The sequence below is a fragment of the Pelodiscus sinensis genome, chromosome 2, assembly GCF_052426305.1.
Source record: "Pelodiscus sinensis isolate ZL-2025 chromosome 2, ASM5242630v1, whole genome shotgun sequence".
Classification (NCBI taxonomy): domain Eukaryota; kingdom Metazoa; phylum Chordata; order Testudines; family Trionychidae; genus Pelodiscus; species Pelodiscus sinensis.
Genome location: NC_143053.1, coordinates 171,411,059 through 171,432,986, shown reverse-complemented (window position 1 = coordinate 171,432,986; position 21,928 = coordinate 171,411,059). Strand labels below are relative to the sequence as shown.

General features: G+C 41.5%; 1 protein-coding gene across 1 annotated transcript in view; it reads right to left on the bottom strand.

The window, feature by feature from the left end:
- Positions 1–21,928, bottom strand: part of ELMO1 (engulfment and cell motility 1) — a 448,991-nt gene that overhangs the window by 218,606 nt on the left and 208,457 nt on the right. The window contains exon 14 of the mRNA XM_075921743.2: positions 9,282–9,386. Within this exon, the coding sequence (XP_075777858.1) occupies positions 9,282–9,386 (105 nt within the window). The remainder of the gene's footprint in view (positions 1–9,281; positions 9,387–21,928) is intronic.

Here is a 21,928-nt window from a genome sequence, read left to right as displayed (position 1 = left end):
GTGTTATTAACACCATCAAAAACACTGGTTTCTGAGATGAGCAATTCCTTACAACCAATCTCATAAAATAATAGGTTCTTCTGATCCCACCCACCCAGGTCAATATACAACTCGGGTCTTACCGAGAAATCATGCTGTTGCCAGTCCTTTACTAACTAAAATCTAAAGGTTTATTTATAAAAAGAAAGAAGGAAATGTGAGAGTTGAAATCGGTTATAGCGATCAAATACATACAGACATGAGAAAAGTTCTGTGATCAGATTCATTGAGTTGTTGAGCTTTGTAGCTGCAGATGGGTTTTTCAGCATCAATCCAGAATTATTAAGTCCATGTCCCTTGTAGGGTCAAAAGGGGACCCTGAGATCCCATTCTTTATGGCTTGCAGCTTTCCTTATGAGTATCCAAGCAGAGATGAGATGATAAAGACCCACGTCCAAAAGCCTTTATACTTAACTAGAAGATTTACCCGGCATTGCTTGGTTCCCAAACTCAAATAAGTTTTGATTTTCTTCATTTAAATCAGTGTTTCTTAAACTGGGTTCCACAGCACACTGGTGTGCGTGAGGCAGTCAGAGGCGTGCCATGGAGAACAACAGAGTTGAAAATGGCCACCCTTAAAGAGGCAGGCGACCTTCCCCTCCCACCCCCCAACGAAAAAATCTTTGGTGTTCCTCATAAAAAAAAAAATTATTGTTTGGTGTTCCCTGGTCCTAAAAAGTTTAAGAAACACTGATTTAAATCATTGCTCAGCATGTTGTGTGTGTGTGTGGGGGGGGGGAGAGGCACTAGGGATGATGGGTTCAGTATGCTCCTATGGAGCCTTCTCTCACTGCAGCAGCTTGAGGCCAGCTGAGAAGCGCCTGTCCATGGTTGCTGCAGGTGCAGTGGGCATGGCCAATGGAGGGGTGCATGTTCCCTGGCTGGGGGACAGAGAGACAAACAGACACAGTCTCTCAAATATATAGTAGATAGCTGTCCTTTTCTCCACCCTTGCTGGACCATTGGGGCTATAGCTGTCCCAGTCGCCATCTATGGTCCCTTGGTGTCCCCCTATGGTCATTCTGCAGTATAAGTGTCCCTCCTGCCAGATCCGTCCCTTTCCAGTTTATGAGAAACAATCGAATTCCAGCCACATCCCGTTGTTCTGGCACAACCAAACCTTACCTGGCTTTAAGGTATGATAAGAAGAAACTGCATACAAAATCAGGTGGTCCTAGCTCTTAACGTTTAGGGGGAGTTCTTGAACAAATGGACTCACAGACAGATGGGCAGATAACATATATATTAGAAATATGTGTCTAAGATTTCCAGAAACCTCTTGGCCTGGCTTTTGATGTAACCTTCTGTCTCCCAAACATAATGGCAATTAGCATAGGGTAATTTATCCATTAAATAGTTCATATACAATTTACCACAACTTTCAAAGAAACATATAGACAATAATACTACTTAATCAGATATATTAATATTCTCTTTTGAATGTGAATCAAGGCTACAGTGAGGGTGTGTCTAGACTGCAGGCTTCTTTCGAAAGAGCCTCTTTCGAAAGCATCTTTCGAAAGAGCCTCTTTCGAAAGCATCTTTCGAAAGAGGCTCTTTCGAAAGAGCGCGTCTAGACTGCAGGCGGATCTTTCGATAGCGGAAATCCGCTTTTTCGAAAGAGAGCACCCAGCGAGTCTGGATGCTCTCTTTCGAAGACAGCCTCTTTACATTGAAGAACGCCTTCCTTCGAAAGAAGAACTTTCGAAGGAAGGCGTTCTTCCTCGTGAAACGAGGTTTACCGCCATCGAAAGAAAAGCCGCGTTCTTTCGAAATAATTTTGAAAGAACGCGGCTTGAGTCTGGATGCAGGGGAAGTTCTTTCGAAAAAAGGCTACTTTTTTCGAAAGAACCCCTGAGTGTGGACACAGCCTAATAGACAAGAATTGTTTGTTTACATCACTTACCATTCTAATGCCCTAACAATACAGGTTTGCATTTCAAAAGTCTTCTCTAACCTAATATAATAACTCAACTATCATTTACGTATCTTCCTAATAAGTCTGTAGAGGTCAACCCAGGGTCATTCAGCCTATGGGCTGCTTAACGCTTTCTGGCCATGTGTCACATTTTAATCAGGTGTCTAATATTTCAACTGGATAACATCACACCACCTGAGTAGTTCAGGAGGATAAGAGGGTACATGGGGTGGAGGAAAGAGACAGATTAAGTGATAAAAGCTACAAGGCCTCACATCCATACACACTGCAAACCTCTCCAAAAGGACCTGATCCAAAGTCTCCCATCAATTTCAGTGAGCTTTGGACCAGGATTCAATTTAGCTGGCAGCTCCCAATACCGTGCCACAAGTTTAATCATCAGCCCATCAGTCCAAGCTGTTCTCAGCTCCCATAGAACTCAACAGTTCTGCAGACACAAATGGTTGTTCTCAACCCTCAGAAACATGGAGCCTTCTGGTAAGTGAGAGAACGAGGAGGGGAGAAACAGAGCTACGGGGAGGGGGGAAGAGGGGAATATAAGATGTGGTAAGAGCAAGAGGGTGGAAAGAACAGAAAAATAAAATAAAATAAAAGGGGTGGAGAAGAGGGAGAACAGGCAAAAGAAAACAGAGAATGAAAATATTAGGAGAGAAGGCAACAATAAAATTAAAAAGTTTGGGAATCAATGACCTAGATATATAAGCTGCATAAATTAGAAAAATAAATGCAATAAAGGATCGCTTTTCTTATCAACTTTAACAACATGGAAATAAATTATAACCCTTTCCAATCATTTTAGGCAGAAAAAAATGGATTACAGAAATCACATTAAATTTTGCTTCAAAAATGCTCAAATTATGTGATGGACACTCATTCTGATCAGGATAGAATGAGTAAGCACAAGGAAACTTTTGTGAATTGGTAGAAGGACGTGTAGGAAGCCTCCTATAAAACAAAACTATGTAAAAACATACAGTACGCAGTCTGACTCAACCTCTTAAGGTTATGAATGATCTTCACAGAATGCCAGCAACAATCATCTGCATCTTTCAGGCTCAGAAACGCCACCTCCTCCTCCCCCAAAATTTTTGAAGACTCATATGCTACTGATAAGAATCTGAGAAATTCACTGATGCCACAGGTACCTGGTGTTTTGCCTTTACTTAAGGCCACATTCATGATTTCAAACAATAATGGACTCACTGCCACTCCATTTTGATTTTTACTAAATATGAGAAACATGGTTCCAACTCACAAATAGTCACGCTAAGGTCCCTACATTAGAAAAACTAGTTGAAACTTAAAATGAAAGGAGATGTATTTGTCTCCACCAGACACAATCTGACCTCAAAAAACACAAGACCCATAAGATTCTGATTGAACACAATAAAGAGTTGTACATCACCCAGAATAGATGCATTAGTTGAGAACCCTTCTTTGCCTGCATAACAGCCACCACACGTCACATTTGACTTGTTTGGCAGAACAATGATTAGCAGAAACATTCTGTCCTCCCATGTTTACATCTGATGCAGGTCACCAGTATAAAAAGATGATCTGTGAAGATGATCTATGGCAGGAATCTCAAATTCACGGCCCACAGGCCATCTGCAGCCTGAGCAGTCCCACAATCTGTCCCACACGTGGCTGCTGGCATGTGAGTCCCTGCAGTCTTGGGGGCTGTCGGTACCCTTCCCCCAAGTCCAGCCCCTGCTTTGCCCCCACACCACCTCTTCCCAACACTGCTCCGCCCTGCCTCCCGTCAAGGGCCATAGCCTCGGGGACTACTTAGGGAGCCTGGCACAGGTTGCAGCAGGTGAGCTGTTGGGAAGCTGAGTAACGCAGCAATCTCTGCTTCTTCACCACCATCTGTTGGGCCAGCCCCGTCGCTCCACTTCACCCAGTGGAGTGCAAGCTGGCTTGGGAGATGGCAATGAAGAGAGCTCCAGGGACAGACTAGTGAATAGACACTCCATTTATTACATCGATATAAGTACGTTTTCAAGCAGGCACCTGCATGAAAACAAAGTATTTCACATACAAAGCTTTCTAGTTCATTCTCAATTGTATCTTGAAAAAAAAAATCCCGGACAAAGCAACGGGCAAGGACAAGAGATTATAACCACAAATAATAATCAACAAAAGTTCCAGAAAAAAGACTTTTTCAGAAGCCACTTTTTACACTAAGGAAAGTTTCAGCTCTGTAGTACTGCAAGTTGGTTTTAGCAAAATGTCATTCCACTGGAAAATCCCGTTACTGCATAATATATGTTTAAATGGTAACTTAATTTTATTGTAAAAAATGTATTAGAAATTGCAGCTGAGGTGGTTTGGATAGGGTGGGGAGGAACTTGTCTGCTACTTAAGAACAAAAAAAAGTTTATCTGTCACAAAGCTTTATTCCAATCATTTGCTTCACTGTTAACTTTAATTACACGCTATGAACTGTCCTGTAATTATGCAGCTTGGGAAACTGCCAATTTTCCCTTTTGAATGTTTAAAAGTTCTTTAATTTCTTTCAAAGATTCAGTATTACTTCCATCGGTGAATAACATAGATTACATGACTGCACCTTTTCAAAGCAGGGCCTCTACGGACCACAATGGATTTTGTAAGTGGAACACAAAAAACTGCTGTGTATTTTTCTTAAGTCACAGATATCACCCAGTGACTTAATAAAAAAAAAATATAAAAAAGAAAAGCTAATTCCACAGCAAACTTAAAAAAGTCCCATATAATTAGAGCTAACTGTGCTTTCTTTATTCTAAACAACCTTTTTCTCAAGAGACCCTAATCACATTAATAGGTAAACAGACGGTGAAATTCAACAATTAACATAAAAGTCCAAATGAAACCTGTTTAAAAACTGACTCTGGGGTAGAAGAAAAACAGAATTGTGTGAACAAAGAAAAAATTACATTTATTCTAGAGATAAGTCCCTTGTTGAACTGCTAGCAGAAAAAGAGAGGAAGGAGGAAAAGAAGCAAAAGATAGGAGGGTAAAGTCATTCACGTTTTATTTGTTTTTAATTATTTCTATTACAGAACTTTGACAACGCTTTTTTTTCTCTTCTTGGAATTCTTTCTTCTTTCACCACACAGAGTTATCCACCCTCTCAATTTCCTAACAGCCTTGTCACTAGATCTTCTTCATCTAATCCCCTAAACTTTGAAAGCCCCTTTTAATTCAATTCAACTTGCCTCCACCCTTTTATCTCCTTCAAGTATCTACCCCAAAACTTTCTGCAAGACCTACAAATCTTAATTTTTCCCTCTTGGGCCCTGTCAACACCACAAAATTAAATTGACCTCATTTATGACCGCATACAGCTTATGTAGGAATTACATCACTTAAGCATGTCTACTCTTGGCTCTTTATGTCAGTGGTGCACGTCCTCACCAGGAGCGCTTCTAGCAATTGTTCTGTCAGCGTGGGGCATTGCAGGATAACTCCTGAAAGCCAATAGAGGTTGACATGAGCAAAGCAATGTCTATATGGACACCACGTCAACCAAACTATACTGACCTTGACTACACCACTCACAAAGGTGCAATTATTAAGTAGACAAAGTGAGGCCAATACATTGGCAAGGGTGAGATTTAAGTGCGGACACTTCTATAGTTAGGTCAATGAAAGCTCCCTTACAGGTCTGAAAAAAGGCAGAAGTAAAGTAACTGGAACAGGAAATCCAGTCTAACCTCACAAGATGTTTGCATCAATATCTTCGGCAGACACATTTTCTTATCAGCACAGCTCTTCCTCCCTTACCCATGGTCTTTGTCCACTGCTCTTGTACAGTTTGTCAAAACTGAGGGTATATCTACACTAGAAACAGACACCCACGTCTGGCTCCTGCCACCTGAGTCAGGTTGATGGGGCTTGGGCGATGGGGCTGTTTCAGTGCTGCGCAGACATTGTGGTTCAGGCTGCAGCCCGAGCTGGGGGACCCTCCCACCTTGCAGGGTCCCCAAGACTGTGTCCCACCCCAAGCCCAGACATCCACACTGCAGTTTAACAGGAAAGCAGACTGAGCCTGCTACAAGTTTTTAACTGCATTGTAGACAAACCCTCTGTCTGTGTCTAGACTGGCCAGTTTTTCCAGAAAATCAGCCGCTTTTCCGGAAAAACTTGCCAGCTGTCTACACCGGCCGCTTGAATTTCCGCAAAAGCTCTGACTTCCTACTGTAAGAAATCAGTGCTTCTTGCGGAAATACTATTCTGATCCCATTCAGGCAAAAGTCCCTTTTGCGCAAAAGGGCCAGTGTAGACAGCTCAGGTTTGTTTTCTGCAAAAAAGCCCCAATTGCGAAAATGGCAATTGGGGCTTTTTTGCAGAAAAGCGCGTCTAGATTGGCACGGACACTTTTCCGCAAAAAGTGCTTTTGCGGAAAAGCATCCATGCCAATCTAGACGCCCTGTTCCGAAAATGCTTTTAACGGAAAACTTTTCCATTAAAAGCATTTCTGGAAAATCATGCCAATCTAGACACAGCCTAAGACTATAAGGGACCCTATCTTACTTGCCTGCACTCTGGCATATGAGTTTTCAGTGTAATACACATGTTATATGTGGAATTTTCCTGCTTTCACTGAAGGTGGAGAAAAGGTAAGGTGGCATCTGTTAGCAGGAAAAACCTTGAACATTCTGAGAAGGAAGCTAGGGATTTTCATACACACGGTAGAGATGTGAAAGAACCATACAGCAATTAGGCAAATCTCTGAACTCTGACCAGCCATCCTCCATTACTAAGCTGAATATACAAGTTTGTCTACCTTGTGGTTAATGAAGGACTGTACACAGTGTTAAATGACATCTCTCTATTCTAATGGTTTACTGACCATAGCGTTCCTCTCCAATGTGCCCACAAATATGGACGATTCAGCTTCTGACACTCTTCCCACACTCTCACTCCACTTCCTACATGCTGTTTAATCTTAAACAGAATTGCTTCCAATGGGAAAGAAAGGCTCAGGAAGACAGGAGTAGGGACAGATTATTAAAGTTGGAAAAGTGCAGCTTGGAGTAGAGTGAGAAAACCTGAGACACAGAGGCTGAAATACTGGGAACCAGAGGACAAGAAGCAAGTGGAAGTAACAACAGGGTACAGGTTTGTTCTCCTCACCCCACTTGCACGAGAAAGCAGAGGCCAGTGAGAGCCATGCAAGCAGATCCAATAGGGAGCTGGACAGGAGGAGCGTGGCCTGCTGGGATACATTATAGTGTCTCTCAGCCAGAGTGGCAAGGAAATGAGAAACATGAAAGTGAACTGTTTTCCTGTCATCAGAGTTGCAGCAAACCAGGAACACCACAAACCTTTGATCTCAAATTTGTTCAGATATGCTGCTGAAAATGGCACTGCGGAATAATGCAGAGGTGGGATGAGTACTCTACTGGAAGGAAAATTTTGTGATTAGGGCACTGTCCTGGAACTCAGAAGTTCTGGGCTAAACTCCTGAATCTGCTACAGATGCCAAGTGGGTTTGGGAGAAATTACTTTGTCTGTGCCTCAATTCCCCATCTATATAATGAGGAGAACATGCACAAACTTTCTGGAGTACTATATGATTAAATTCATTTTATATGTGTAGGGACTCAAAGACCCTGATAATGTGGACCATATAAGAATTATAGAAGGACAGACATCTGTCAGTGAATGGCAATGACTCCTCCTAATTGGAACAATTTTCTTAAAAACTCTGCATAATGGGACCAAGTTGAACCAGCACGGAGTGGTTAAGGGATATTTAAATAGAACTTATTTGTGTGTGAAAAGCTAAATCCCATTCTTAATGTAACACTAGCAAAATAAAGATTAATATAAGAAAATATAAATCATATTAATTAAAAATTAGCGTCTTCTGTACTTGGGATTATAACTGCCCCAATAACGAATATTCTTCTCAAGTGCTGAGATTTTCAAAGCCATCTATGAATTTCAGTGGGAGTCATTTGCCTAATTCTCTTTAAAAATAAAATAGGATCCAATGTATAGTCTCTCAGTTGTGTTTCCTTTTAAAACTGACTTGTAATATGTAAATAACTTTTCCATTTTTTAATATGGTTTAATATTCTTTGCACTCTATGTTACTGCTGCTTTTTTTAATGGCCACATTAGAGCTGGACAGAGAGAAGGAGAGGTCTTTAAAGGGCAGATTTGACAGCCTATCCCTTATTGTCTCCTATTATGGTGACATTCTGCTTATGGGTCATCACTGAAGTGGATGTCAGCATGCCCTTTGCAAACCTCTTAAGGCTTTAGCATTATTCTGTTTTGTGCAGAACCGTAGGTTAATGAATGTATTTAAAGTTCACTTTTCATTGGAGCCTTCCACATGCCATATTTCATATTCCTCTTGGATTTTTTTTTTTTACTAACAATGATAATGCATGCCTATTGTTTTTCTTCTTGCCTTTAGTCTTTTTTTTTAAATAAGTCTCTCTTCTTGTCTGCAGTTGTGCCATTCAGCTATTACAGGAATACTTAATGACTTTCTGGACTTCCACTGAATTGATTTTCTCATACTCCAATCTTTTATAGAAGGTAGGCTTATGAATATTTTGTCCTTTAGTTTCAGGAATATAAAGATCAGGATGTCAATATTCTGAGATTATTATCTATTCAACTCCTCTCTACATAAGGAAGCAACATATAACTCATTGCTATCAAACTGTCTTTAGAATAACTAATGTAGGAGGAGGAGTGGGCAGGAATGGGGGGAGGGGGAGAAGAGTGGGGTATGCAGAGTGAATCATGTTTCATCCCTCCCTGGGATGAAATTCATCATTTCCAATTGCTCCATATTAGAAGCACCTTAATCCCTAGGACACTGTTGATAAAGTCAGTTGTCAAGGTGTAATAGACAGACAATGGAGGAATCTTTACCTAGGGAGATAAGATCAGTTTTGGCAGAGTTAAGGGAATGGAGCAGGACAGAAAATTCTTCTCGGGGGGGGGGGGGGGGGGGGGGGAGGAAAAAAAGAAAATCTGCATATTTTACATAATCTTTCTGATTTTACTTTATACATAACTTAGGGCATAAACTCATTTCCCCCCTTCCCTTTGCAGGTCACTCTAGAAAACATAAAGGCAATTAATACTTGAATGAGACAGATAACACTAGAGCATTCACGCAAAGCTTTCAGAGAAAGCCGTGGAGTTCCATGCCCTGTGGCTTTTTCTTCAGTTGTTAATTACTCTTTGGGATGTTAGGAGCCCATCTGTTTTCCTGGAATTATGAGTTACAAATATGAAAATCTGTGAGAGCTGTGAAACTAAAATGTGAGAAGAGGGAAAGAACCCTTACCCGGATATATGCGTCCTGATGGTGTTTGGCAAAGTATAGCATGTTGTCAAGGGCTAGCATTCCTGGAGGAGTTTGTGTAAAATCCATTGCTGGGTTTACATGGTTCTGTGAAAAGATAAAAGGTTTACACTATAAATATCTGCCCAAAAGCCATTAACCTTGTTCTTGTTATTCAGTTGTATTACCATGCTGCCACTGTACTGAGCCATGCATAAAGAGAGAACAAGGAAATGGTCCATGCCCTGAAGAGTTCATGGTCTAAATACAATCCTCATTGATGACATAGTTTGATAATTATACAAGATTCATTGTTCAAAAGCAAAAATCACTTAGGTGCCTTGGAAGTCAATAGGACTTGTGTGCCAAGGTTATTTCGGAGCTTCTGAAAATCTCACCCTAGTATGATTTTTTTAACTTTAATAACTATGTGGTTACATACGTGTCTATATGCGGCCTACGTTGGTATGTCTAACAATACAATACACATTGAACTATATCAAAGATGTGATGAGGATGAGTGAAAGTTATTTAGTTCAGAAGGTAATATTTAAGACAGATTAACTGTGTTGGCCCTCATTACCTTCTGCACATAAATGGTCATGAGAGGACGGGCTGCAAATTTCAGCAGCTTCAATTTGCAGGGGTTTTTGTGAACATTTTATCAGGTTTCTGGTTCACACATCTGAATTGCAAATTTATGCTTAAGATTTCATTGACTCCAAAAACTCAAAGCAAAACACAATTGAAACTAGATCAAACTTAGCAACTTCCAGACCAAACTGTAAAAACTTTTAATTCCACATGCTTTGGAAGCAAAACCACAAATCTATGCAGGTTTGCTAGTGAATCTTTTTGATTAAGCAGCTATGAAATTTATGTTTTAAATAAGATCTATGGAATTCAGGGCTTACATAAATATGAACATCTGCAGAGTTATAGACAGACAACAGTACTTCACAGCTCTTAAAAGCGCCTTTTAGCAGCGTCTCATAAAGGACAAGATCTAACAAACTGAAATTCTTATTTTTCATTACACACAGTATCATCAGGGCTTCTTTTCAGTCTCTTTTGGGCTCATCTGCAAGGTACTGAAAATAGCACTGGAGCCCCAGCTTGAGTCCTGGCACACCCCGTATGCTGGCACAGAAGCTGGGGCTGAGGTGGTATTTTTAGTACTGTGGGGCCAGGCCCAGCAGCTGCCATGCATCCATAGCCCCAGCTGCTCCTGGGGCAGGGCCATATGGTGTGTGGCTGCCCCATGTGCCAGAACTGGACCTGGGCTGCGGTGCAGCTGCTCCTGGGCTGGAGCCAGGGTACTAAAAATAACACCACGGCCCCAGCTCCAGCCCCAGCATGCAGAGCAGCCACCCACCATGCAACCCTGCCCTGGCACCAGGGGGCTCAAGGGAGCTGAGTGGTGTAGGTGTCAGGAAGGCAGAAGGTGAGGGAAGAGGCAGAAAGAGAACTAAGGGGAAGGTGGGCATGAGGAGAGGAAGGGGCTTGTGCTGAGGGGACAGGAGAAGGCCAAGGCAGGAGAATAAAGGGGAAGACACCAAGGAGCAGGGTGGAGGAGAGACAAATGCCAGGAGGCCAAGAGGAGACAATGAGGGGAAAGGGCATGGGAAGGTGTCAGTAAGGGTAGGAGAAGGGAGGGGACAGGGTGATGCTGGGAGAGGAAAGGGAAGGAGCAGAAGGGAGGGGCAATTGGGGAAAGAGGAAGGAATAGGAGAGGGGAGGAGAACATGTGGGAGAAGAGGGGTTGGAAGGAGGGTTGGGTATGAGAAAGGCAGGGAATGAAGCGAGTCATGTGTGAGGGCGCAGAGGGGCATGAGGAGAACTGGGGCAGAGGGTGATGAGGGGGCACCAGGGAGGAAAAAGGCAAAGGAGGTAGATGTTGTAAGGGCAGGGACAGTGAGAGAAGGGGGAGGCACCAGAAGGGTTCAGGGGTAAGAGAAGATGTAGGTGCCAGGGCAATTGTGGAGGTGAAGTAGAAGGTAGACACAGAGAGAGGAGTGGAGGGGGGGGATGGGCACGAGAGGGCAGAGGAGAGAGGCAGGGCAGGTGAGTAGAGGGATGTGTTAGGAGAGGGGATAGAATCATAGAATATAGGACTGGAAGCGACCTCAAGAGGTCATCGAGTCTAGTCCTTGGCCCTCATGGCAGGACCCAGTATTGTTTAGACCAATGGTCTCCAACTTTTTTACGCCTAAGATCACTTTTTAAATGTCAGAACAAGCTTGACACAAGTGCTGAAGTATCCGACCAGGGGCTGTTCGCAGCTTGACCTTCTGCTCACAAACAGGGAGGAACTAATAGGGGAAGTAGAGGTGGGTGACAACCTGGGAAGCAGTGATCATGAGATGGTAGATTTCAGGATCTTACCAAAGGAAGAAAAGAGTAGTAAAATACACACCTTCGACTTCAAAAAGCAGATTTTGACTCCCTCAGAGACCTGATGGGCAGAATCCCCTGGGATGCTAACATGAAGGGGAAAGGAGTCCAGGACAGCTGGCAGTATTTTAAAGAAGCCTTATTAAAGGCACAGAAAGAAACCATCCTGACGCGTAGCAAGAGAGGTAAACATGGTAGGAAACCGGATTGGCTTACAGGGGAAATCCTTGGTAAACTTAAGCACAAAATGGAAGCTTACAAAATGTGGAACCTTGGACAAATGGCCAGGGAGGGGTTTAAATGTATAGCTCGAGAATGCCGGGGGGTTATAAGGAAGGCGAAAGCGCAAATGGAATTGCAACTGGCTAAGGATGTGAAGGATAACAAGAAAGGTTTCTACAGGCATGTTAACAAGAAGAAGGTGATCAGAGAGGGTGTAGGAGGTAAGGATGAAGGAGGTAACCTAGTGAAAGATGATGTGGGGAAAGCTGAAGTACTCAATGCTTTCTTTGCCTCTGTATTCACGGACAAGGTGGGCTCCCGGACAAATGCGCTAAGTGACGCAAGATGGTATGAAGATGTACAGCCCTTGGTGAGTAAAGAACAGGTTAGTAACTATTTAGAAAAGCTAAACGTACACAGATCCATAAGTCCGGACTTAATGCATCCGAGGGTACTGAGGGAGTTGGCAAATGTCATTGAGGAGCCTTTGGCCATTATCTTTGAAAAGTTGTGGAGATCGGGAGAAATCCCAGATGATTGGAAAAAGGCAAATGTAGTGCCCATCTTCAAAAAAGGGAAGAAGGACGATCCAGGGAACTATAGGCCGGTCAGTCTTACCTCAGTTCCTGGAAAAATCATGGAAGGGATCTTAAGGAATCCATTTTGAGGCACTTGGAAGAGAGGAAAGTGATTAGGAATAGTCAGCATAGATTCACAAAGGGCAAGTCGTACCTGACCAATCTGATTAGCTTCTATGATGAGGTAACTGGCTCTGTGGATGTGGGAAAGTCTGTGGATGTGATATACCTTGACTTTAGCAAGGCTTTTGATACGGTCTCCCACAATATTCTTGCCAGCAAGTTAAGGGAATGTGGATTGGATAAATGGACGGTAAGATGGATAGAAAGATGGCTAGAAGGCCGGGCCCAGCGGGTAGTGATCAACGACTCGATGTCAGGATGGTGATCGGTTTCTAGCGGAGTGCCCCAAGGTTCGGTTCTAGGACCGGTTTTGTTCAATATCTTTATTAATGACCTGGATTAGGGGATGGATTGCATCCTCAGCAAGTTTGCGGATGACACTAAGCTGGGGGGAGAGGTAGATATGCTTGAGGGCAGAGATAGGGTCCAGAGTGACTTGGACAAATTGGAGGATTGGGCCACAAGAAATCTGATGAGGTTCAACAAGGACAAGTGCAGAGTCCTGCACTTGGGACAGAAGAATCCCAAGCATAGTTATACGCTGGGGACCAACCAGTTAAGTAGTAGTTGTGCAGAAAAGAACCTGGGGATTACTGTGGATGAGAAGCTGGACATGAGTCAACAGTATGCCCTTGTAGCCAAGAAGGCTAATGGCATATTAGGTTGCATTAAGAGGAGCATTGCCTGCAGATCCAGAGATGTCATTATTCCCCTTTATTTGGCTTTGGTGAGGCCACATGTGGAGTATTGTGTCCAGTTCTGGGCCCCCCACTACAAAAAGGATGTGGACGCATTGGAGAGGGTTCAGCAGAGGGCTATCAAAATGATTAGGGGGCTAGATCATATGACTTATGAGGAGAGGCTGAGGGAGTTGGGTCTGTTTAGTCTGCAGAAGCGAAGAGTGAGGGGGGATTTGATAGCAGCCTTCAACTTCCTGAAGGAAGGTTCCAAAGAGGATGGAGAGAGGCTGTTCTCTGTAGTGACAGATGACAGAACAAGGAGCAATGGTCTCAAGTTGCGGAGGGAGGGGTCCAGGTTGGATATTAGGAAAAACTATTTCACTCGGAGGGTAGTGAAGCACTGGAATGCGTTACCTAGTCTCCATCCCTAGAGGTGTTTAAGTCTCGGCTTGACAAAGCCCTGGCCGGGTTGATTTAGTTGGGATTGGTCCTGCCTAGAGCAGGAGGCTGGACTTGATGACCTTCTGAGGTCTCTTTCAGCTCTATAGTTCTATGATTCTATGACAGGGAGTCCCTGACACGTGCCTCCCCCCCAGGACTCCTTCCCCCTCCCTACCCCGCAGAGGAGGGAAGCTCCGGCATGCGCCTCCTCCCCCGCCCCACAGAGGAGGGAAGCCCTGGCACGCGCATCCTCTGGGGACTCATACGCCCCCTCCCCCACAAGTCCCCGGCGCACCACAGACCTGGATCGTGGTACCGCACTGGCTGTTTGGGGAGGGGGAGCAGTGAGCGCACTTCCTGAAACCCCAGAAGAGGCGAACAGCTGCCAGACTTCCTTCTACCCCGCAGGAAGCCGTTGTTACTGGAAGGTAACTTGGGGGTGGAGGGGTCCCGAACACCTCGCAATCGACTGGTCGATCCCTCCTGATCGACCAGTCGATCACGACCGACGGGTTGGTGACCACGGGTCTAGACCGGTGTTTCTTAAACTTTTTGAGGCCACGGAACACCAAACAATAATATTTTTTATGCGGAACACCTATGAAAATTTTCTTCAAAAACAATTGTTGTCAAACAAAAAAAGACAAAAACAAAGAAGTAAGAAAAATAAAGAAGAGGTCGTGGCACACCTGTGAGTCATCCATGGAACATCAGTGTTCACAGAACATAGTTTAACAAACACTGGTCTAGACATCCCTGATAGACATTTATTTAACTTAGTCTTAAATATCTCCAGAGATGGAGATTCCACAGCCTCCCTAGGCAATTTATTCCAGTGTTTAACCACCCTGACAGTTAGGAACTTTTTCCTAATGTCCAACCTAAATCTCCCTTGCTGCAGTTTAAGCCCATTGCTTCTTGTTCTATCCCCAGGAGGCCAGGAAGAACAATTTTCTCCCTCCTCCTTGTGACACCCTTTAGATACCTGGGATGGGGAGAGACAGATACAGATTATCAGAGTGGGGCTAAAGGAGGGGTGAGCACAGGGGGGAAGGGAAGGGCAGGTTCAGGGGTCAGAGAGGATGGGCAAGGGGCAGGTCTTAGGAGGGCTGAGGGGAATGAGTAGGGCAGGAGCCAGGATAGCAGAGGAGAGTGAGGGGTGGGAGACAGCAACAGGTCCTGGGAGAGCAATTGGGCTGAGGGGAGGGTGGGAGACATAGCAGCAGAGTGGAAAAGAGAGAGGTTTATGAGATTTATAAGATATTTATTAATTACTTGGGTGCCACAGTGGCACAAATCAGAACAAGTGCACATGAACTCAATATTGGTGGTAAGACAAAACGCAATCCACTCACGGATGGACAATCTTAGAGGGAACCCCAATCAGTGTGTAAATCAATCGAGTTAAAATGGGTATAAGAACGGTGTATAGACCAGCTCCACTGTTTGGCAACTTCACACAGACTGCAATAAGAAGGCAAAACAGCCTTCCACCTGTGAGAAGAGCTAATGAAAGAAGAGCTCTGGATTCTGCCCTGCCTGGAACATGCACTAGGGAGACCTTTCCCAGCTGGTGTGTGGCTTGCAAGGCTGTGTTAGGCGGACACATAGGAAACATCTATGTATCCTGCATAGTAACTAAGTTTAAGGGGCCGAATAGAATAGTGAACATCTCAGTTGCACCTTTTCTATGCTACAACATTCTTCAACTGGAGCAGAATGATGTGCAAGCCCGGGGGGGGGGGGGGGGGGGAGACACAATTTGACTTTAACCTTCAACATGACCCTGGCTGAGTTTGCAGAACTGACAGTTGGGGGAGAGGGACATCTTTGCACTGATAAATTAAGCACATTTTATAGGAAAGTTTTCAGAGGCCATAAACAGGGAACTGTACAATGTCATTTTGACAATCTAATATAACTGCATTTTAGGTGAAGTGCTAAGATAGTTCTTTTGTTCTCTTTGTCTTCAACTCGAGGGTAGACAAAATGTATGTGGATAAAACACCCTATCCCGGCAAGCGTACAGAATCAATATTAGACCCAGTCAATTTCCTTTAGCTGTCAAAATATTAGCATTTCTTTGGTTGGTATCTACAAATAATTTTAAAACCAACTAATAAAACAGTCAAATAAAAATAAGTTAAATACAAATAGCTTATAGCAGACCAAATTTCTAGTCTTGCTCTGTGACCTTAAATGACATGGAGACAACAAAAAAAGAAATTATAAGCAAGAGAAATCTCATGTCTCATTTCACTGGATGGTGTCTCAGACTGCTTGTTCAGTCAGAACACCAGACACACATTATTTCTCTTCTGATTCAAACCCATATGCCTACCTAAATTGTGGATCCTAAGTTTTAAGTTTTCGCTTCCTATAACACGAGGATCTTCAACTGCTATAAATCACAGATCATTGGAGCAATACCAACTGACAATAAATGACGGAATGCATAGCATGTGTGGAAAAAATTTATTTTCAATTATTCAGCAAATCAGGAAGTAAAATAACATTTTATTAAAACATAATGATCTCTTTCGTTGAACATGTGTTGAATAAGACCCTCTAAAAAGAGGATATGAGATAAAGATACCAAGCTAAACTACCTAAAATATCACTGTGAATAATTTAAAAAGTGTTCAAGCTGTCCATCTGTGACATAATTTATTAAAAACATGAGACACGATGCCTCGGGGCAACCTGAATTCATCTGTTTAGTATAAAGTCCTGTGAATTTCATGCACTGTCGACAATCAAGAATGGGGAACACTTAGGGAATGGATTTGCTTTTAGCCTAAAGAAGCTTAGTTCATTTGTAACTTTTTCATAACAGATTGAAGTACAGTTATATTTCTTTCAGTATCTGAGTAGCATGTGCCGAATACAGCCACTGTTCTGTACATGCTAAAATTAAGCCTCATTGAGAATTTGTTACATAGCTATAGCCTTCAGCATGGTGCCACTGTATGTGTCACCTGCGGGGGGGTGGGGGGGAGGCAGGAGGAGACGATCAGGAATCCAAAATAGAAATGTAAGGCTAGAAAAGACCTTGGTATATCTACACTGCAACACTATTTCAAAATAACTAGCGCTATTCTGAAATAACTTGGCATGTCTACATAGCAGGTAGTTATTTTGAAATAGTGTCAAAATGCTGGCAAGCTGGAAGACTTCTTACTCCAACACCTGTAACCCTCACTGTACGAGGAATAAGGGAAGTCGGAGGAAGAGAGCTCTATTTTGAAATAAATGCTGTGTAGACACTCCCTATTTCAAAATAAGCTACGCAATTGATGTAGCTCAATTTACATAGCTCATTTTGAGTTAAGCCCTGCAGTGTACACGCACTCCTAGTCTAGCCAGCAGTACTGAGGCAGGACCAAGTATTCCTAGACCATAAAAGACCCTAAAAGATGTTTGTCTAGCCAGTTCTTAATCTTATGTGACGGAGATTCTATATAACCCCTCTTTAAAGCCTTTTTCAGAACTTTATTGCTCTTATTAGAAAGTTTTTCCTAATATCTCATCTAAATCTCCCTTCCTCTATATTAAGCTCATTATTCCTATTCGTGCCTTCAGTGGAGATGGAGAATATCTGATCCCCCATGTTCTTTATACAGGCCATAACATATTTGAAGACTCATCAGGTACTACCTACATCTTTTTTTAAGATTAAACATGTTCATTTAAAAAAAACACCCTTTCCTGATAAAATTTTTTTTTAAAATAGACCTATCATTTTTGTTGCCCTCCTCTGGATTTTATCACAACATCTCCTCATTCCTAAATTGTGAGACTCAGAATTGGACACAGTACTCCTGCCAAGGCCTCACCATAAGAAGCAAAGGAGGACAATTAATGCACATATCTTACATACAAAACTTCTGTTCATATGCCATAGAATGATATTATCCTTTTTTGCAATTGCATCTCTTTTTTGACTAATATTCAATTTGTAATCTACGATGAGCCCTAGATCCTTTCCAGCAATACTGCCACCTAGCCAATTATTCCCCATTTTGTACTTGAGAATTTTTTTTCCTTTCTAAGTGCTTACTTATCTTTATTGAATTTTATCTCATTTATTTCAGACTAATTCTTCAATTTCTCAAGGCTGTTTTGAATCAGCCATGGTGTAGACATGTGGCTCTCTTTCTTGTATACAAGTTACGGGCAATGGTCAAGATGGAGAACATTGAGTCTCTTCCTCAAAGACCAGCAGTAGCATTGTACTCAGGAAAGAAGATGGAGCCTCTTGGGAAAGTCATTATATAGTCAGAGTCTCAAAAAGTTTGACTAGCTGTTATGTACAAGTACAAACTGTTAAGTATGTGCTTAAGCAAAACCACTAAACTTTTAAAGTTGATTATTATTAGCTATGACTGGAAGGGGCTGAAAGTTTTCTACACAGAAAAGGATAGTATTTTCTCCCTCCAAAAATGGTGAAAATTACCCATTTTCTGGCTAGCATTTGCTGTAATTTTTGAGACACAGAACTGGTCACCTCCAATCTTGAAGAAATTCCACTATATGTTCTATCTTTCTATTATATCAAAGCAATTCTTAAGGGATAGCAAGGAAATCGTGACAAACAATTACTTCTTATTTGCTGGGGCACCTAAGTTAAAATCTTTCTTGGGTCAAATCTGAAAATTTGATTGTCATATACATGGCCACTAGTTGATTTTTACTTGGGAACTGTTCAGACTAGAGATGGTATGAATGTTGCTAATTAGGAATATGGCACATTGATATAATTGAGCAGGGAACATTTAGCAGTAACCGATTCATGGTAAAAATATCAGTGAATACCAAGCCCTATGAATGACCCTTTTCCAAACTACTCCTCATCTCGTCAAACCAAAATATTTCCATAGCTTCACTTACAGAGTAATTATTTTAGCCAACAAATGTGTTTATACAGAACATACTGCACTGAAAATACATTGGTAAGTAGGTAATTGATTGAAGTTCTTAAGAAGATTTTTAATTTAGCTGTACCATATTTAAAGATATTAGGCACAAATTTCAATTCAATTTAATGAGATGTGATAGTGGTATCAGGGTTTTTAACCATCATCATTGTAAAAATGAAACTGAGAATTATTGGAGAACATTCTCTTTATTGTCTTGGAAAATATGCAAAACGTGTATTTTGATATTGCCAAGGTTCCTCTGATTTTTGCATTCTCTTACAGTGATATTGTAGACAAAGGGAAAATTTACCTGGAGGGCTGTTGAAAAAAATACAGTGTATCTTGAGTCAGACATCTCAATTATTAACCAATTAAATTATTTATATTTATAATCATTAAAATACTTTTAGCACGAAGCATATGATACACAGACACAATCTAATGAACTCTCTAATTAGCTAAAATTATAACTTGAAAATAAATATATAACTTGAAAAATCATTTGCTCACTTGCACAGAGTTTTCAGAGAGAAGGGGGGTGGCAGAGGTTTGTTTTTAGCTTCATCATGCAATTAAAGGGTGTACCTGCATTGACAATTTTTTATGACAGATTTGTAAGGCTTATTAATAACATTCATATGCTATTGTCTAAAAATAACTTACTTGAATACATCTAATTTATGTAACTGTCTTTCTTGACAGATTTTGGACTCATCAACTCAACAGACCTGTCAATCTTCAAAGAAATTATGGCCTCCCCCCAGATCTCCTCTCTCTCAAAACAAAACAACCCTTCCCCACAACTAAAACACAAAAAATGTATTGTTTGAAATATGATCTCCCCTTCCCCCGACCTCCAAAATCATTGGACCAGATTGTCAGCTGATACAAATCAGCATAGTTCCACTGAAACCAATGGAGAACCTATCCCTTTGCGTTATTCTAAAAGAAAGAGACACATTTATTATCAGGATTTCAAAACTATGAATGTTATGCTTTAGCAACCTAAATAGAGTACTAGAGCCATCAGATAAAGCATACCAGTGTAATTCAATTTGCAATATTGCATGACTTTCTGGGCTTAGCTAATTATGTTTTATCATCATTTTAAAGTTCCCATGTGGCTTCAGTTTGGCTGTGTATACAATTTGTATGATAGTTTTACCATTCCACAGTTTTACCTCAAAGCAGCATCCTGGAACCACCATACTCATCACTATGATAGAATTATGATGTATTTTGATTACAAAGTATACCTTATGAGGTATCATTTTTTAAGTATTGATTTACTAAACAATAATATCTTGTTGGATTATATGTGCTATCACTGTATGTGAAGTTATGAGGTACAGATATCTATGTACAAAAATTTGTTGTAAGGTAGGAAAACCTACAACCAGCCTTTCAGTCACAACAAGGAAATTGTTTATGGCTCATTAATATACAATTGAATATCCAAGAGAATTCTTGGAGAAGGCACATATGAAATGGAGACTGCTTGACCAATGAGGACTGATTGACTCTCACATCACAGCAAAGATCTCGCTAGCAGCTAGGAAAGGTATAAAAAGACACAGTAATATCCTCATTGGCCTCTTCTCCCCGCCCCACCTCTACACATGGAAGAAGCTCTAGAAGAAAAATGACTTTCAACTGAGGGCGTTTAAACTCAGTCTGCAAAATGGTCCAGTCTGCATACTGAAGAACTGTAAGCTGCTTGTACCATCTGCTGGGGTAAGAAAAGCTGTTTGATTCAGCTCTTTCTTAGTCTAAAAGTTTAGGAATTAGAATGCATGTTTATTTTTTATTTTCTTATGTTAATTATATGGCTATGTCTACATAGCAGTGTTATTTCAGAATAACTGACGTTATTCCAAAATAACATAGTCTGTGTCTATACCACAAGTAGTTATTGAGACATAATGTTGAAATAATGTTGAGCTGGAGGACTTCTTACTCCGATTCCTGTAACCCTCATTTTATGAGAAGTAAGGGAAATCGGATGAAGAGTGCTCTAACTCGGCCTTCCTGCTATGTAGACAGCACCAGAAGCCAAAATAAACTATTTTGACTTATGTTACACATTTTACATAGCTCTAGTTGCATAGCTTTATTTCAGCTTGAGCCTTGAGGTGTAGACATGCCCTATCTGACCAGTGATATGCCTACCACTTATAAACACTTTAAATCAATCTTTCTGTAAGTAATAAACTTATATTAATATTTTATCCTTACCAGTGAGTTGGTCTAAAATGCTTGGGAAGTCCTCTCAGGTTACAAAGACTGCTGCATATCCACCTCCCTTTGACAAAGTGGCAAACTGGGTAATAAATGTACACTGGCCAGACTTCTGACAAGTGCAGGACAACACAGTTCTAAGGTCCAAGATGGGTGAGCTGGAGGAAGCTGTATGGAGTTTCCCTATTGATGGTTTGTAAACGTTTGAGAAATAATTCATGCAACTCAGTTGAGTATGATCCTGCCTATGGATGGCTGTCTGAGTGCAGTGCCTATCAGAGTCTCATAGACTGACATCTACTCATAGACTATCAACTTAATAGTTGTTGAAGGTGAAAACAGCTCTTTGTGAGGTCTCCTATGCCAGGAAGGATACTATCAATTGACTTTAATTCCTATCTGCTTCATTTTAACTACCCAATCTTCAGACACTTACTGATTCCCTCTAGATCCCTATCTCTCTCCCCCCCCCCCCCCCGCTTCTCTCCTATTTATTTTGGGTCTGCACATCCTAAACCCAAAACTCCAGTCATCTGAAGAAGTGGTTTGAGTCCATGAAAGCTCATGATATCATCTATATGTTTTGTTAGTCTATAAAGTGCTACCAGACCATTTGTTGTTTTATCAGCATCACAGTGAGAGAGGCAGTCCATGCCTCAGCAGAGGGCTCAGCAGACCCACAACTCAAGTTGCACCCCAGGGATCTTGTCACACTGGTTCTTGATTTCTAACCCTACTGGCTACAACAAAACTTTAAAAAAAATGGACTTCATGCCATTGAACTGCCAATTCTTCTAATTTATGATAGAGTTCCTAATCATCTCTTTGGCTTTCATTTACAAACCAGTTGGCTGACTTTTAAAATCTGAAAGGCAATAAGTACTCCATCTGAACTGGTGGCTTTTTGATATTTAAAACAGAACTGGGTTCAATACAAGCAAGATTAACATTTAGGAAGTGAATACAGTTCATGTATTCTCATTTTGTTTACAATGAATAAAGGGTTCATCTCCATTACGATTACATTTTTCTCTCTTACATTTTTTATTCTTGGT